At 36.1% G+C, this 19,795-nt stretch overlaps 1 protein-coding gene across 1 annotated transcript; it reads left to right on the top strand.

Moving 5' to 3' along the window:
* Positions 1 to 430: 430 nt before the first annotated feature.
* Positions 431 to 6,681, top strand: LOC141289641 (CMP-N-acetylneuraminate-beta-galactosamide-alpha-2,3-sialyltransferase 1-like). The gene is made up of 6 exons (XM_073821797.1): positions 431 to 753; positions 912 to 1,105; positions 1,304 to 1,483; positions 3,290 to 3,335; positions 3,475 to 3,594; positions 5,669 to 6,681. Exons 1-6 carry the CDS (start codon positions 481 to 483, stop codon positions 5,834 to 5,836), a joined length of 981 nt encoding a protein of 326 aa, XP_073677898.1. The 5' UTR covers positions 431 to 480; the 3' UTR covers positions 5,837 to 6,681.
* The last annotated feature ends 13,114 nt before the right edge of the window (positions 6,682 to 19,795 follow it).

Raw genomic sequence — 19,795 nt, forward strand, 5'->3', positions numbered from 1 at the left:
AGTGAACAATGGCACTGCAATTAGTTTTGCTTAAAAGGGATGTTCCACCCAAACAAAATTATTTTTTTTATCATCATTTCCTCACTTCGTGTCTTTCCAAACCCGTTTCTTTCTTGTGTGAAAAAGATTATTATTTTTTATTTTTATCATTGCTGGAAACCAAACTTGACTTGAATAGAATTTTTTTAAATCCATCCAATGGGATTAAACTGTTCAGTTACCAAATATCATCTTTAAAACTCCATTTAAAACTAACTGTGCTGTGCCTTTCTTCAGTCGCTGTGCCATTTTACTCAGTTTACATACATGGATGGACTAATTAAAGCGATAGGAATGCTGAGCTGTACATTTGCTAATGCAGTGATATACATTGTATTCATAGCCGTTACTATATGACAACACAAACCACTATCTTTCCCTCTATAGGTCTATTACATTTCAATTTGAAGTGACGAAACCTCAAACATCACTGTGGAAAAGATGCTGGCTTTACGACTGAAAAGTCACCACTACATGACTGCACTCCTGAGCTCCACTACCATCTTGTTAATTCTGTATCTTCAAAACTCATTGTTGGTTTTCACCTACGGTTCTTACGGTTTTGTGTCTGAGAGATCCCCGTGTGCGTGCAGTGCCTGCATGGCAGACAGAGGAAAAAGTAACTGGTTTAATGAGCGATACAACCCCAACGTACCAATTCTGCTTAATAGCACCAACAGTGTATTAAATGCAAACGTCTCCAGCTGGTGGGAGGTAAGAAAGATTGCTGAAAAATCAATATACAGCTCTAACTAACTTAAATATTTTTGAAACACATCTGTTTTGCTCACCATAGGCTGCATGTTTAGTTCCGGAGATGAATATTACTTTATATATTACTCTATGTTATATACTTTAATAATGCCATTTAGGAGCTACAATATTCACCAACTGCCGGCAACTACACAAGGGTGGTGGATCAGCTGTTTCATCTCTTCCCCGACAAAGAGCACTACTCAGACGCCGGTCCGGATCGCTGCAGAATCTGTGCTGTGGTGGGAAACTCTGGCAATCTCCTGGGATCCCGTTATGGGCCTCTCATAGATCATCATGACTTTGTTTTGAGGTACATGAGACTGTTTTTAGTTGCTTTTTTAAGGTTGTCTTTCACTCTTCGAGTTAATGTGAGTTTAGAGAATAAAGAAGCATCAATATCTATGAATACATTGTGATTCCAGATAAAGAAGTTAAAAAAAATACCTTAAATACCCTAAAGGCTTTTCTTTAGAATATTATGCACACCTTAATCTCCTGTGTGTGTAAGGATAAATAAAGGCCCGACAGAGGGTTACGAGAAGGATGTGGGATCCAAGACAACTCACCGGATTATGTATCCCGAGAGCGCCGTGGACTTGGACAACTCCACCCATTTGGTGCTTCTTCCCTTTAAGATTCTGGACATTCAGTGGCTCATCAGTGCCTTCTCCACTAAAAACATCACACAGTAAGAATTAAACATTCATTTGTGAATACTGTAACAATGCACCCGGATATTGGGGCACTCCCTTGACTGATAAAGACGTTTTTGGTCCATTCTTTTTTTAATATAAAAAAAAAATGTAGCCTTTAATCAAATTTTAAAATACTTGTTTTTTTTATGATGGACTTTTGAATTTTTTTATTAGGCATTCAAGCGTATAGCACTAAAACTCTTTTGTAATTGTTAGAGTGACCAAGGATCGTCAATCTCCATGTAAAACTGATCTGGCAGACCAAACCGTATTTCCTAGAGACTTGATACTTGGAGGGATGGTAGTACTCACACGGTCTACAACAGGGTTGTGGCTAGAAGGGATACTAAGACCAGAAACTAACAACGAAAGTAATTTTTCAACCTGTTAGATTGTGTTTTATTAATGTCTATACCTACCCCAACCCTAAACTTAGCCCTTATTATAATACAAAAATATTATGTACATTATTATTATTACATTATTAGTACAGTGTGATAAAAATAACATTAGATTGATGTGCGCATGCCCAGTAGCCAGAGCTGTATCCCTTCTAGCCTAAACCCTACAACAGGGGTGCCTAACCCTGTCCCTGGAGATTTACAATCCTACGAAACTCCTAAACAGTTTGTTACAAGGTCAAATGTCAGAATTTTTGGGGTATTTTGCATTTTTGAAAAACCAACTTTTGTGAACTAGTCCTAGGTGTTTCGCCCGATCGTAACCAATCCAGTGCAGGAAGATTCTCTAGAGAGTGAATATCAATAATTATAAAAAAAACTTTAAGCACCTATTAGACAAGGTTTAATGAAGGAAGATTGAAACGAAACTCTGAGGGCTTATTTGACTATGATTTGGAAAAAAATAAAAAAATAAATCGCATTTTTCAAGGGCGGAAACTATTGTATATTGCGTATTTTTTTCACACATACGCACGATATTCGTCTATTCTTATGACAGACCTTCTCTTTCTGAATGAATTGCCTCTACAACCACTGCTGTCAATCAGACCATTTGTTAAATGAGAAAATGTAAAAAAAAAAAAATTACTTTTGCAAACTAGTCCGAGGTTTTTCCACTCAATATGGGGAAAAAAAACAGTGCAATTCTCTAGACTCTCTAGGTCAATAATTAAAAAATAAAAATAAATTACCCTTTAGGAAGCCATAACGGGGTTGTTTAGAAAAGAGGCCTGTCCAAATATACTCAAAAGCCTAAACAAATATTAGATTTCTATGGTAAATGACCTGGATTATTGACTTGCATTTTTTTCATACGCGTTTACACGCCTTAAAGTGCTTGAACCCTGGTAACCGTGGTGCGAATGTGAACAAATCAGCAGTAGATTTATCCATATATTAGGTAAATTAAATCAATTCAAGTAAATTTAACCAAAGAGATTTAATAAATGAACCTCAGCTGTATGCAGTCATAGTTGACTTAAACACGACCATAGTTGTTTAACAGTGTGCAAGTAAGGGAAAGTAGATAAAATCATTACTGTGTAAATGTTTAGAAATGTTATGACGTGCCTCATTTGTTTGTGATGCTTCTCATTTGTAAGCTGCTTTGAATAAACATGTTTGCAAAATGTAAATGCGTACTATGGCAGTTTTAGTAAATAAAGGCAGTTGTTGTTAAAGGTTAAAAAGCAGTCTGCAAGAACTTTTTGGATGAGAGCCAATTTAAGAGAATGCTATTTATACAGATGGAAGGGAAATGTTTTTCCTGTAATGTTTATACAACTTTCCGCATTCATGTGCCTTTTGTTTGTTAATCTCTCACGTTTTCGATTACAGAACATACATGGAAGTGCCATCTACAATCAAAGCAAATAAGGACAAGGTGCATAGCACAAACCTTCTCATGAAAATCAACCGATCAACCAAATAGCAAATGTCGATTTGTTTTCATTTGTATGGAAATCTTGATATTGCAGACTTGATCTTACAAATGCATGTTTTATATTTGTCATTGTTTTTAGGTGATGATTGTCCACCCAGAATTCAGCAAATATGTCTATGATAACTGGGCAGAAGGTCATGCCAGATATCCATCCACTGGTTTCTTAACACTGATATTCGCTCTTCACATCTGTGACGAGGTAAAACTCCCATTCTGAGTCATAAACTACGTGAGGCACGATACTGCCGTCAATACGGGCGTGTCAGTCTTTACAGGGATCAACATGTACCAGAATAGAGCCCAAGAATGACAGCAAATATTTGATTGTGGGTTTTATCTTGAATACGAGTTCAGTGCAGACTTCTTACACAAACAAAAGGCCTTTCAGGAAAGTGTTAGCATTGAAACGTGGAGCTGGACTGTTTGTATTGTATGTGCTCCCATGGATAGCAAGGTGATGTCATTTGTGGTTTCTCCTTAATTTATAATAACTGAATCAGCTCAGCTTTTGTATAAATATAATTACCGATTATTGTCACTTTAAAATTTCCATCAGTTTTACTGCACTTTAATAGGCACCTATTATACAAAAATCATATTTTGTATAATAGCTTTTTTTTAATCCCCGTAAATCATAAGCAGTGTCTCAGAGCAAGCCGATTACAGAATCTGTCAAATGTAGAAATGTAACAATATCAAAATATCTCAAAGGTCCACAATGCAATATTTATTGCGATAACTTAAATCAGAAAAAAAGTCAGTGACTTGACCCTAGACTTTAAAGCGACTCAGCTCTATTTTTAGTTGGGATATACTGTCTCAGTCTAAATTAAAGCCACACTGGTGTTTTATAAGCCAAACTAATTAGAATGAAATAATAACAACAATAAAAATAGCCATATAGTAAAACAATTGCACTGTAAAGTAAATGAAAATTTGTATATTATTTTTGCTTTACTCTACAGTAGGGAAATTAAAATACTTCTTTCCTAATTTTTCACTTGAAAGACATATTTTGAATTTGGGCTGCAGTAACTGGACCCATTTAAACCTAGCTGTCAGCAAGTCATACTGCACTTTTATTTTGACTGAAAACTCTTGAAAACAGGCTTACAAAAACACATCTCACTACAAATCTAGTAAAATAATCATCTGCCACAAAAATAAAGCATAACTGTTGGCCATTGCGTCCCGAAATGCAGTCTAAACTCACAGCACATGCAATTAAACAAGTTCACTGCATTTACTGTGAAAGGAGCCGTTCTGAGGCAAGAAAAACACCGGATCACAAGCTGATCGCCTGAACGACGTACGCGCTTCAACTTTGAAACATGCATCTTGATGAAGGGGTTAAGCCATATTGTGCTTTCAGGTTTTAGTTTGTTTGACAGATAGTGTGCCAAACCTTAATGGCCCAAAACACTTTAAAGACCTCTTATGTTAAAATATTTTAAAAATCTACACTTTTTGCCTGGAAGACCTATATCATCATGTGACCACGATAATATTGAGACAGTTTTGCTATCGCGATACCACTCAAAATAGCCATTTTCACAATGATATAATAAATGGTCTGTAGGGTATTTTGAATTGAAACTTCAGACGCATTCTGGGGATATCTGAGACTTGTATTGCATCTTGTAAAAAGGGGTATAATAGGTGCTCTTTAAAATAAGCACGAATCAAGAGATCTCGCATCATGGTTTGATCTAGTTTCAGCAAAACAGTGCATGGTTGCCAGGCTGGGTAGATTAATTTAACCGCGGGCCAGAAAATGTATCTATTTCCGAAAAAAAAAAAAAACGTTTTGATTGGGGGATAAAACTTTTGAAATCTGGAAACTGTGACCATGAAAGCTTGTTCCCAGTGCAAGTTAATGCAAATGCATATTAAATTCAGTTCAACCCAAAATTCAAACAGCATGCTTATTCTGACCTGTGCATATTAAAATATATAAATGATTAAGGGAGCATATTCAATTTAATTGTGTTTTAAAGGAGTAAAAAATTCTTACTGACAAATGGGCAAAACCTAGGATCGTGGCAGATTTTAAAAATGTAAAATTACAACTAATTAGTATTTGGGGTGAAAGTAATTTGTCTTTTAATACGTAATAAATAGATTTTTGTTGTAAATATGCCTGACAAGGCTGTTAGACTGAATAACATTGTAGACAAGAAGAAAAAATTATGATATTTATCTTTTTATTTATTAGCTTTTCTTTATCATGTCCCAGAAACTATTAATGCATTGATAACTCTTGTCTCTTACAGGTGAATGTATTTGGGTTTGGAGCTACGAGTGATGGAATCTGGCATCATTATTTTGAAAAAACCTTGACTTCATATGAAATCGGCATTCATGGTGGAAAATTTGAGAATGAAACCATCAATCAGCTCCAACAGGAAAACAAGATTCTGATTCACAGGGGTTGGGCATGAAGCACAGACACTACCTTAGTGCAGAACAATATTGCATTGCAATGGAATATTGAATTTTGCCAGATTCGTGAATTTCTTCTCAAGAGATCAACTTTTCTGTGTTTAATTTGGCTGCATCATTTTTTTTTCTTTTGTTGAGCCGGTTGGGATGTTCAAACACCACAAAGAAAAACAAACTAAGTCTGAGCGTTGTAACTGAATAAGTACACTAATAAGATATACATTTTATTTATTTATTTATTTTTGATTGTTACATGTTATATACTGTGTTTATGCTATGGAAGAAAATATTTAATGTTGACTGACACAAATGCCAATTTTCTACAGTGACCCCATCATTGTTTGAACTGACCTACAGTAGTTTTATACTACACAAATGTAAATGCATTGCCTCAAAGTATTAGTCTGTGCTGTTGTGTATTGTGAAGATAAGACTACGTCGAAATCACGCAGTTGAATTTTGCATCTTACGTTATGTGATTGCTTCAGTGAGTGAGTACAGTAAATCCAATCCTCTGCACATCAATAAAAATATAAACAATCAGAGAAAAAAACTATGCATGTTTAATGAATGTAGGGTATAATGTACATTAAATGCTGGCTAGTAACTAATTACAGTATATGTAATCAGAATTACGTAAACTGGTTTCAAAAATGAAGTACTTGTAATTAGATTCCATTTTAATTTGTTCTTCTAAAAGCTGAAAAAGAAATTGCACACACCAGTCAGGTGACCACTGGTCTTTTCTGCTCAACGAGCCTGCATTTATTTGATCCAAAGTACAGCAAAAACAATACAATTTTGAAATATTTTTACCAATTAAACATGACTTTGTTAGAACCTCTATTCTGGGTCACTGCAGTTTCTCAGGTCTGTCGAGTGGATCAGCAACAAGCGCGCTTGGGATAGACAACAACACACCAAAGTCTAATACAAGTTGGTTTATTGTTATCTATCAAAGAAGATGGGGCAGCCCCATCTTTTATACAGCACCCTTACAAGCCTTCATGTAGGCGGGGGTTCACATATCATTTAAGAAAATACTTCTACATATGGGAAGGAAAAATACAGATGATCCAGAGCAACTATAAGGAAGAGAGGAAGATAGTGCAGCCGCACTCAACTGGTTTCCTGCCGACAGATAACCCTGAAACAGACAGACAAAACATTCCCAGACAGAACTGTGTCATCACACTCTTAACTGAAGCAAACTGCGAAAGACAAGAAAACTACAAAATATTAACTCAAGGAAACTGCACTGCAAAACACATTAATTCTTATAAGCCCCTCTTCCAGACTCTCCTCTAGAGTCTGGATTCTTCTCTATCCTTCTGTGGCAGTGGGCGATATCCTGCAGAGATAGCAGACACCATAGTATACATACGTTGTGTGAAACATTTCACAATGCATGGACCAAAAATACACAATAAAAACAAAATAAGTAACACCGGTATTATTATTGAGACATAAGGTGCAAACGTGCCAAATAGGCTAGAGAGAATACCCCAATTCCAATTGTTAGTTCTAGACTTCAGCTCATCCTCATATATGTGTGATGAGATTTGCTTCATAGTAGCTACAGCAGTGCCAATTGATCCCTCGGGCTCATTATTTGCAGGTATATATGTGCAGCATTTGTCACCTACAACAGAACAAACCCCTCCCTGCTGGGCAAGAAGCATGTCCAGGGCCAACCGGTTCTGCACGACCACCTGTCTCAGTGCATGCAGCTCGCTTTGTACCCCTACCAGTGCAGCTGTGGTGCTGTTAACAAATGATGCCAGTCGATAATGCATGATGTTCTGTTGTCTCAGTAGGTCAGAGACGCTGAACTGAGGTACCATAGACTTCCAGAACCGAGTCCAGTGTGACCTCATCTGATGTTCATCAGGGACGTCCTCGTTGTCCACTGATCGTTTGCTCCTGAAAGACAAATCACGTTGTGTATGCATAACAGTCACACGATGTTGCAGCTGCACTGGTGCACAGAGGCCTGTCCAGCTCATCCTGTAAGTGTTGTTTACAGTGTCCTCACCACAGTACCAGTACCAGTCATCAGCCAGCACTGCACCTTTCGCTGGCCAGGGGTCTTCACAGAGCGTGAGCAATTCAATGCAGGCAGTGTTCCTAGAGGTGTAACAAACAGTTCTATTATTTCCCTTAGCACATGCTGCGGTGTTCTTCTCACATGAGCCCCTCTCGAACCTTGGACAGTAGCTTTGCAGCCACCTTTCTATACCCTGCCCTTGGTTTATTATTTATTTACAATTTGTAGCACTTATACCTGTCACGCTTTCACCTGATGTCCCATTAAAACAATAAGGAAACATAAAACCTTCTGGTAACACCAGGCTAACTTTTACATCAACAGTTTCAGTTTTACTTGATGCACTACCTTCTTTCTTGCACGTTTCATTCATACAACAGTAATTATGGTACCGTTTAGTTTCATCAGTATAGGGTGTCGTTACCCTCTTTACACACCTAGGAGACCATACATACATTTTCCCTGCATAATATGTACAGAACACAGTGAAATTGGGGGGGGTTCACAGTTATAGACAAATGGTTTCAAGGATACAGTTATTGTGGTGCGGAATAATTCTTGACACACCACACATGATTCATTGGTCAGTTGACGCGCTGTCCAGTTGGCATACTGCCAGAAGAGGTTTCTTTTGGCCTCCTCCTTTGAAGCGTTGGGTACCAGCTAGGACAATACAGGTTATTGCTCTGGAAAACAAAAACAGTTAGTACATGTAATACATTGTTCTTCATTTCAAGGGTTTCACTCTGGTTGCATGAATCCACTGTGGAAAAAGATCAGTTAAAACAGCAGTTCTGGTCACAGCTAGTATCTCTGTAGGCCCATCATACAGAGAGTCATTAAGGCCCCCGGTTTTTAGTTTCTTTATCAATACTTGATTGCCCACTTCAAAGGGGTGTGAGTTAGCTTTAGGGATCTCAGGGTGTTTCATGTTAACCCTTTCCCAGAACTCAGTTAATTTTTCTATTAGGCCTACAGAGTACTCAGACATATGATACTGAGAATATTGCGGCGGCCGTCAGATAGGCAAACTATACTTCACCTTACCTGGTCCTCGCAATGTATTTGCGGCAGCCTTCAGATAGGCAAACTGTACTTCACCTTACCTGGTCTGCGCAATATCTAGATAGACAAACTACTTCATCGTATCTACTTAGACATACAAATTACTTCATCGTGTCTATTCATAACGAACAATAATGTCACTAATCAGATAGACAAATTATACTTCATCTTACCTGATCAGAGACATCACGTCGCGGTCACCAAATTGTTAGAACCTCTATTCTGGGTCACTGCAGTTTCTCAGGTCTGTCGAGTGGATCAGCAACAAGCGCGCTTGGGATAGACAACAACACACCAAAGTCTAATACAAGTTGGTTTATTGTTATCTATCAAAGAAGATGGGGCAGTCCCATCTTTTATACAGCACCCTTACAAGCCTTCATGTAGGCGGGGGTTCACATATCATTTAAGAAAATACTTCTACATATGGGAAGGAAAAATACAGATGATCCAGAGCAACTATAAGGAAGAGAGGAAGATAGTGCAGCCGCACTCAACTGGTTTCCTGCCGACAGATAACCCTGAAACAGACAGACAAAACATTCCCAGACAGAACTGTGTCATCACACTCTTAACTGAAGCAAACTGCGAAAGACAAGAAAACTACAAAATATTAACACAAGGAAACTGCACTGCAAAACACATTAATTCTTATAGACTTTCTATTTGAATATGTTTTAAAATGTAATTTATTCCTGTGGCTACATTTTTTAGCATCACTACTCCTGAAAAAATTAAATATTTTATGTTTTACTTGCATGTTATGTGACCATTAACCAACATCAGAGAACCATGATCATGCAAAAAAAAAAAACACCACACACAACAACAGGTGAAAGAGAGGGCAGCTTACAATGCCAGCTGTACAGAAAGTGTTAAGGCTATTAAGTGGGACAATTCCAATGTTGCAAGGACAGTCTGCACTTTTGACTGACGGCCTGTAAGTACGTTTTATATATTTTAAGAATTTGCTACTGACTATTCAAACGTGAGTTTTGAGAAGTGTAGAGTGCTTGTTTCTCGTTCTACGATTGAAAATGCAGACATGGTGTTATGTTTACGCGGCGCCGCAACGCATAAAAAGACCATTAATGACCAAGAGTCATTATAATCAGTAGTTCTTTCCCGACTGGATGCAACAAATGGCTCGTTTATAATGGGTTTTATTGTTTCTGTATCGTCACGCTGAGAAAGGTCATCACAACATGGTTAGGGGCATAACTTTTCTTTCACACGCAGTATTGCACCTTGAAGTATTTGGCCAATCACAACGCACTGGATCAACAACGATGAGTTTTGTAAAAATTGAAGCATTTCAAAAAGGCAGGGCAAAGAGGAGCAACAACAATGTACAGCATGTGGAAAATGTGTTTTGAACCTCAAACTGCAAAAACACATTGTATAACACCATATACACAAAATAATGCTCTTTTTAGCAACATCATATGACCTCTTTAAAGCGCTGTATCGTATTCCAACCCAAATGAAACTACGAGAGTGTGCAATGTGGTCAGTTAAGACATGAAGTTACGAAAAAGACGATTAAAGCTGCTTTATAACGGTGAATGCAAGTATGTATTGTTTATGAGTCTCATTTAAAGCAGTGCCAGATCTAGTTCAGCAGCGGCAGCTTTTAAAGTAACAGCAGCCAAAATATCCTAATAACCAGCTGCTGTAATGTCTGTTAAAGGGGTCCTATTATGCTCTTTTACAAAGTCTTTATTTTGTTTTGGTGGTGCACTAGAACATGTTAAACCAACTTAAGTCATTTAAACTCACAAGTTATATCAACTCATTTTAATTGTAATAAGTAAAAAAAAATACTTGTAGTTTTAAGCTGATTTAACTTAAAAACGTAAGGCAGCTGCTGAAAACTTTTTACAGTGCAGGCTGGCACAAATGGCTCGATTAGTTCCTGGGTTCCACCTTCTGAAAAACCAAATGTATTGTGATTGGTTAGCAGTCCCACTGCGTTGCAATTGGCGAACAGCTTAGATGGCGTATAGTACTGTCACGCCCCTTCCCACAGCAGCAAACTAGATTAAAGTGATTCTTATGTTTTAAATATGGATCTCTTTCTTACAAAAACACATCTGGGGCTGGATTCACGAATATCTTCTTAAGAAATAAATTAAGAAATTTCTTAAGATAAATTCTAAGAAGTTCGTAAGAATGTTCTTATGTGCAATTCTTGAAAAAATCTTAAGAAGTTCTCAAATACATTCTTAAGAACATCTTAATTTTTTTCTTAAGAAAAAAAAAAAAAGATACATCTACCTGAGTGAATACATGGCTGAAGACGCATTTATAAACACTTCAACGTCTTTTTTTCGGCAGATTATCCTAATAATCATAAGCACGCACATTTTCATCACGACATTGACTGGCGCTCGGCTTTATGTTTTTAATGCGCCGTGTTTTTGAACCGTTAATTTTAAAGGGTCTGTCTTAAGCTTTGGTGATCAGTTTTATTCACTTTTGTGTTGTTTTTGTTCCCTCGTCCGAATGAACGCTTAAGGTATGTGTGTGCGCTGCTACAGCAAACGCGTCCTGCACATATGCGCTAAATACGGCCAAAGATTATGTCGTATTTATCGGCCAAGTAAAATAAAAAAATGTTTAATCAAATCTCCCTATCTGACTTGATTTTGTAGAGTTGCTACTAAGTTTTGATGTCGGCAAAAAGTAGGGTCATACATAGGCTAATCATGACAGATCATTGTTTACATTATCAGTCATGTCACTTCAGCGAACTCATGCTCATCTCTATTAATAGTCCTAATGTATTATATGTAGCTAGTAGTGTTGCAATGCTTAAATATAACAGTTAATTTGAAATAACCCAATCAATTAATTAAATAATTATTACTATTTGGGATTTAAGACAAGTCTCGGGCTATCCTAACTTTAAGAAGTTATTTACGATGGTTTTTAAGAAGATTCTTTTCAAGAATTAGAATTTTCTTAATTTTTGTCTTAAGAACAATCTTAAGTAAAAAGATAAGAATATTCTTAAGATGATTTTTTTGGGAATACAAAATATTCTTAACTTTTTTCTTATTTTAAAAATTAAGAAGAAAATGGCAGTTAAGAAGAAAATTCTTCTTAAGAATGTTTCGTGAATCCGGCCCCAGATCACTAAAGGGGGCTTTTACCGACCACCCCGGTGAAAGTGCCATGCGAGGCACATTTTATTATGGATCGACTTGTTTTGGACTGATGGAGAGAAACACTCGTTTATGCCGTTCATTTCTAAAGTTTGGCAGTGCCAGGATTATTTTTAATATAACTCCAATTGCATTAGTCTGAAAGAAGAAAGTCATATACACCTAGGATGCATGAAGGGTGAGTAAATAAAACACTACAGTATTGCTGGTCCTATTGTCAGCCTGCGAGATCGCAGATACATGATATTATCATTATTGTACTAATGTATTTAACCATTTACATGCCCGAAACCAGCTTCAGCATAAGGCTAGTGAAGATATCTACACTGTATGATGAATACATCTCTTACCACACACTGCACACGTCTACGGCACAGCTCCGACTCGGAAACTGATGATCGTCACTCTAGTTAATGCTTGTGTTTACATCAGTCGCCCCTTGTGTTTTGAACCGCTGCACCGCACACGTCAATGGCGCGGCTCCGACACAGTGACAGGAGCAGTTTGCGGCCACTTCAGTCAATGCTCGCCCCGCGGCTCGCTAAAGCATTCCAGAAATGGCTGTCCATGCTACATCGCTAAAGGCGAATCCCCCACCTCGTCCCTCCCCTCACACGCCAACGATTTGAATTTCCGTAGGCGGGATTTACGTTGTGACATAATAGCATCTGGAAAACAAAAGCTGTAGTCCAAAGGAGCCATTCATTGTAGTTTTTGAAAAGGGATTTTTAAAAAACTAAATATCTCCCTTTGGACTAGACTTTGAGATTTGAACTTTATAGATGTTTTTTTTTTTTAATGCCCAAACATACACACCACACACTGGCTGAAATTCAAAAAGTGAAAAAGCATAATAGGACCCCTTTAATCAAAGAACAAAATTAAAAATAGGAATTCAATAACTTACGTAGTTTTAAGCTTTATCTTTATTTAATTTAGACTTTATTAAATTAGGCTATATTTTTCTTGTTTGTTTTTAAGATTTATTTTTTGGGCATTTTTGCCTTTATTGTGATAGGACAGATCAGTAATGACAGGAAGTGGGAGAGAGATAGTGGGAAAGGTCCTTGAATGGCTATAGTCAGTGCTTAAATATTAGGAAAAAAAATCAGTGATACTTGCCTTCCGTCATTAAAAAAAAAAATGGCATTAAACAAATATTAAAAATATACTTTCTTAATGTACTTTCTACATTAATTTGAAGATTGAATGTAAAATTATTGCAATATAAAAGTATAAGAAGTTTAATGGTAGGTGGGATTAATCACGATTAATTTCAGAAAAAAAATGTGCAATTAATTGTTGTTGTTTTTTTAACAACTGACAGCACTAAAAGTAATACATGGTAATATAACCAACAAATGCTGTTTAGTCATAACTAATGACTGATCTCTGTGTGGATGTTCACAGAAATTAAAGACTTTTGTATATAAATGGTAGGCTATTTTAGAAAGGAAAATTTAAATAATGACAATGAGGAATTAGGGACAATCAATAAATTACGAATAGATTATTGCTATTGTTAAAATAACATGTGTATGTAATTACATAACAAAATGATGTAATACGTAAAAAGTAACTGTAGTCTGATTAGGAGTATTTTAAATGTAACTTAGCCTTATCTAATTACAAGTAGCCCTACGTAATTTTTCGAATCTTATAGCATAATCAAAATTACATGTAGCCAGCTCTGCCAAGTCTTTTGTTGATTTTGATTGCTTCCATTGTCTTCATTTGTATGTCGCTTTGGATAAAGGCGTCTGCTAAATGACTAAATGTAAATGTAATGTGTACATGCGAAAAGACAAATTGCTCGTGCCTCGTGGCAGAATGACTCACCTTGATTCTTCTGTTGTCATCAAACACGATGCTGGTTTACTACCACGCTTGCCAATGTTGTGTTTACATTTGTACGTTACAAGAAACGTCAACAGGTTCATAACAATTTCGACACGCTCAACGGCTCTGGGGCGACTCAAGTACAAATACCGGCAAGTGATCCTTTAAAAAAAAAAAAACATAAAAAGCGCGGTGTTTCTAGCCATTTAACGGTGCTGAGGCACAACTGTACGCTGCTGAGATGAGTATCGCTGAGTGACAAATGATAGACACTGACCGAGTTTTGTTTCCTAAATATCCACCTTATTGGTGTTCTCTTTGATTTCTGTTTTATAAAATACCCTGTTACTGTTTCGGTTAAGTTATGTTTTATTAACAAAGGGCAGGAGGAGAATGTTCCGTTCCGATAATCAACCAATTCAGCACAGGTGGAGCTCGTTTAACAATCAACTTAATTAGCAAGGTCAAAAGTTTACATACACCTTCATACAAAATGTATGTTATTTTATTTTTATTTTTATTTTTTGACTAAGATATTTCACATAAAAGGTGTTTACATATAGTCCACAAGAGAAAATAATAGTTGGATTTTAAAAATGACCCAGTTTAACCCTTGTGCATCAAAAAAAAAAAAAATACACATAGGTGCAAAATGGTCATAAAAATATGATTATTGATTTTTTTCCACTTTCACTGATGGCGATTTTTTAACCAGCATCTGTTCTATCCATAGATACCAAACATTTCCATAATTTCCAGAATTATAACCCTTTAAATGCTGGTTTGTTTACATAATGCCACAGGTGTTTTTTAATGAAAAAAATAGTAGTTAATTTCCATATATTAAATGCTAAGCAGATTTTTTTTTACAAAAAGCAAAAAACAAAACTGAAATGGACAAAAATGTCCATAAGGTCACACAAGGGTTAAAAAAAGTTTACATACACTTGATTCTTAAGTTTTGTTACCTGAATAATCCACAGCAGTTTTGTTTTGTTTAGTGATAGTTGTTCATGAGTACATTGTTTGTCCTGAACAGTTAAACTGCCTGCTGTTCTTCGGGAAAAAAAGGTCCCACAATTTTTTTCAGCATTTTTGTGTATTTGAACCCTTTCCAACAATGACGGTATAATTTTGAGATTCATCTTTTCACACTGAGGACAACTGAGTGCAACTATTATAAAAGGTTCAAATGCTTACTGATGCTTCACAAGGAAACACAATGCATTAGAGCCAGGGGGTGAAAACTTTTGGTATATAAAGATCAAAGTAAATTTAACTTTTGTCTTCTGAGGAACATGTAAGTATCCTCTGTAGCTTCTGAAAGGCAGTACTAAATGAAAAATAAGATATTTAGGCAAAATAAGAAAAATGCACACATCTTCATTCTGTTCAAAACTATTCACCCCCTTTTAATTCATTGTTTTTCCTTCTGGAGCCTCAGTGAGCATTTGCACCTTCTGTAATAGTTGCATATGAGTCTCTCAGTTGTCCCCTGGATTTAAAAATCATAAGGTCGACATTGTTGGAAAGGGTTCAAATACATAAAATGCTGCAAAACCAAAGAATTTGCGGGACCTGAAAGATTTTTTTCTGAAGAACAGCAGGCAGTTTAACTGTTTAGGAAAAACAAGAGACTCATAAACAACTACCACTAAACAAACAAAAAAAAAAAAACACACAATCATACAGTATTAAGAATCAAGTGAATGTAAACTTTTGAACGGGGTAATTTTTATTTTTATTATGGACTGTGTGTAAACGTCTTTTATGTGAAAGATCTTATTCAAGTCAGTAGTACTAAATAAAAAATAACATGCATTTTGTATGTTCCCTGTTATTTTGGTAAAATAATTACTATTTTGCAGATTCTGCAAAGTGTATGAGAGACTTAAAAACTGTATTAAAATTCTATGATAAAAGAGCAAACTGGACACAGTCACAAGGATGTGTAATCTTTGAACACAATGTTTGTTTAGGGATTAACTATCCTTTTTATAAGGAGCGCTCTGGTTGAGAAGACAAATAGAAGCATTTCAGGTATGCAAAAGTCAAATTTAGACTGTAAATTCCTTTCATAACTAGCAAGTGCTAAAATGCCAGCAACAGCACATTTCTTGCCTCTAGCACAGCTATGGGCCTATTTCACATGTCAAATAAGTAGCAATGCATTAATCTTATCCCGTTTATGCCAAGCAACATTTTTGTAAAGCTGGGAATTCTTCTTTAAAACTTTACCATTTCACCCAAAGGACTTTTTAAATGAGCATGTAACAAAACATGGTACTTATGCCTGTATTTTCTTCTTTCAAAGGCATCGAAGCATTACACACCAACAAATATGTACTTGCGTTATCTCGCAGTATCATGCTGAATTTTAGTTTCTCAAACACACGTCACTTTACTTGTGATCTCTGTTTATCATACCAGCACAAAAATAGTCTCAGATGTACGTCAGTTTTTTTTACTCACACTCATCTGATCCAGGTCAAACTAGTTTATTGCGCAGGTTGTGACATAGCTAGTTTATATGACTCTGCACAGTTTCAATGAGTTCTGGGATTTGACTTTCAAACCTCTAGTTCAGGAATAGTTTTACTGCCCTCTTCTGGTGAATAAAGACACTTGAGGTAAATCATAAAGCTTTTCATACATTCATACACTGCTTCCATTTATCACATTGTTTGTTTGGTGGATTTCTGATTATACCAGTCAAAAGTTTTTGCACAGTAGGATTTTTAATGTTTTTTTTTATTTTTTTTATAAAGTCTCTTCTGCTCACCAAGCCTGCATTTACTTAATCCAAAGTACAGCAAAACAGTGAAATTTTTAAATATATTTTTACTATTTAAAATAAGTGTTTTTACTATATCTGAATATGTTTTAAAATGTAATTTATTTCTGTGATTACAAAGCTGCATTTTTAGCATCATTACTACAGTCACATGATCCTTCAGAAATCATTATGGTATTCTGATTTGCTACTCTGTTATGTTAAAAACAGCTGAGTTGATTTTTTTTTTTCAGTTTTTTTGATGAATAGAAAGTTCAGAAGAACAGCATTTATCTGAAATAGAAACCTATTGTGACATTATACATGTTTTTATCATCACTTTTGATCAATTTAAAGCATCCTCGCCAAAGAAAAGTATTATGTTTTCTAGGGCTGTCCCCGACTATGAATTTTCATAGTCGAATCAGAATTTTCGAATCTTTCTATAGTCGACCGATAGTCGAATCATCTTATGTGCGTGTGTGAATGGGTTGGGAGGGGCACGACACTATAGTCAGCAGGAGGGTAAAACTATTTTTATTTTATTTTATAAGCGACCAAAACTGCCTGCCAACTGACAGACAAACTTATTTAGGTTTAAATAAAAACACAGAACGCGTCTTTTAGTTCTAAAAACGCGAGGCGCACAGCACTGCCTTTTTTGGTGACTTTTAATGAAAGAGCAGTGTGCTGCGGTTTTTTTATGTTGCTAAGCAACGACCAAAACAGCTGTCCTGTCAGTCAATTCAAAGGATTATAGCGCGAGCGCTCTAACTTCATTACTGTCATATTAGCAGAAACCCTAAATAATACAGCTCCGGGTTACCCACGATAGACACCAAAGGTTTCTCCTCCATTTCTTGCAGTCTCCGGACTTTTTAAGCAACGGTAAACTTTCGCCATCACAACAGAAGACCCGCATCTCCATTCATTCGATTGGACAATGGAAAAGAACGCGAATGACGTTGGGTGTTTTTCCGCTCAGAGTTGATTTTTTTTTTTTCAACTTCAGGCGCTCAGAGCGCTCCTGCAAAACGCGAGGCGCAGCAGCCGGGGGCGCATAAACAGGGCACAGAACGCTCACTGCCAACAGAAAACCATTCAAAAGAGGCGCCTCCAACTGCAAAAACGCGTCAAGATGGTCCTCATCTCGTCATGCATCAGAGAAAGTGAAAATTAAATTTGTCACAGGGGTGGTTGGAATTATTCACAAACACGTTAAAAATATTTACTGAACGCTTCATTCTTTTCACTTTTGTTTTTACTGCATTATCATAATCAAAGGCTGTATATAACTTAATATAACCGTACAAAACCAGTAGTTCTGTGTGCAATTAGACATTGAGCACCCCCATATTGGCAAAATGGTATGATGCTCGTTTCACCCGCGAAGATTCGACTGTGAGATCGGTGGTCGAATCAGGCTCCGCATATCGATGCATCGAATCTTCGACTATTCGGGGACAGCCCTAATGTTTTCTAATTTAAAAAATACTGACTCTAAGCTTTTGAATAATATGGTGTATAATGTTACAAAAGCTTTTATTTCAGATAAATGCTGATCTTTGGATCTTTCTATTCATCAAAGAATCCTGAAAAATTTTTTACTCAGCTGTTTCAAATATTGATAATAATAATAAATGTTTCTTGAACAGCGAATCTGCATATAAGAATGATTTCCGAAGGATCGTGTGACGCTGAAGACTGGAGTAATGATGCTAAAAATCCAGCTTTAAATTCACAGAAATAAATCACTTTTTAAAATATATTCACATAGAAAACAATTATTTTAAATTGTAAAAATAGTTACAAATTTTACTGTTTTTGCTGTACTTTAGATCAAATAAATGCAGGCTTGGTGAAAAACATTAAAAAAAACTTACTGTTCAAAAACTTTTGACAGGTAGTGTATTAAATAGTATTTTCATAAATATTTGCAGTTTCAATTACAAACTCTGAAGAGCAATTCAAAAACAATTTTATTGTCTCTGAACCTCCACGTCAACCCTGTCGAAAAGGGTCAAACATCTGTCCAAACAATAACAGAAAAGTTCACACACCTCTTAATAATATATAGTTATATATTTATTCATACTGCCATATCCATTCATATTGGTTAATTGTATAAAAAAAAAAAATACAGTCTTTGTGAAGGTTTTAATCCCCAAGGACCAAAATCTAACAGAGTTCACGTCGCCCTGATCACTCATTTTACCGTCTCAAACTGTGACCCCCAGATTGTAAATATGTCTGTGTCTCTCAAAATCAGACTCCACAACTGATAACTATGTTGATTGAGAGGATACCTTCAAAGTGTGTGCATGTGTATTAATGCGTGTGTATGGTATGTATGAGAATGACAGATAGATAGAAAAGAAAAACAGACAGAGCTTATTAGAGGTAAAATCCAACGAAGTAGACAAAAACAGCAGTAAGGGACAGTTTCTTTTTAAAACGTAACATGAGCAAACTGCATTTATGATTACCATTTAGGGTACTGTTGACTGTAAAGAAATGACGTCAATGTTTCGAGGCCTTTTCAGTAAAGTGAACTAGTTTCTATTAAGGTTTCTGTGATACTACTATTTAAAAAAGGAGTCAGATACACTCTTAAAAACAAAGGTGCTTCACAATGCCATAGAAAAACCTTTTTTGTTTTACATTTTTTCTTTAAGATCTGAAGAACTATTCTGTTTCACAAAAGGTTCTTTGTGGCAAAAGAAAGTTCTTCCGATTATAAAAAGGTAAGAAAGAGATGGTTCTTTAAAAGAACCTTTGACTGAATGGTTCATTGCGGAATCAAAAATGGTTCTTCTGTGGCATCGCTGTTAAGAACCTTTTATAGCACCTTTATTTTTAAGAGTGTACAAGCCCATGACTTATACTGTGCTGAGTGCAACTGTTTGTTTGGGATCTATTTTCTCACTTAACTGCAATATTAATAAAGGTAGGAAGGGATGAACGGACGCATTCATTAAACATTTCCACTGGAGCTTGTGAAAAAAAATCTTAAAGCTACTAAAAATCACTAGTGACAAGGGAAAAGAGTAAAATATCTTGGCTCCAT

Source organism: Garra rufa, chromosome 17, assembly GCF_049309525.1.
Source record: "Garra rufa chromosome 17, GarRuf1.0, whole genome shotgun sequence".
Taxonomy (NCBI): Eukaryota; Metazoa; Chordata; class Actinopteri; order Cypriniformes; family Cyprinidae; genus Garra; species Garra rufa.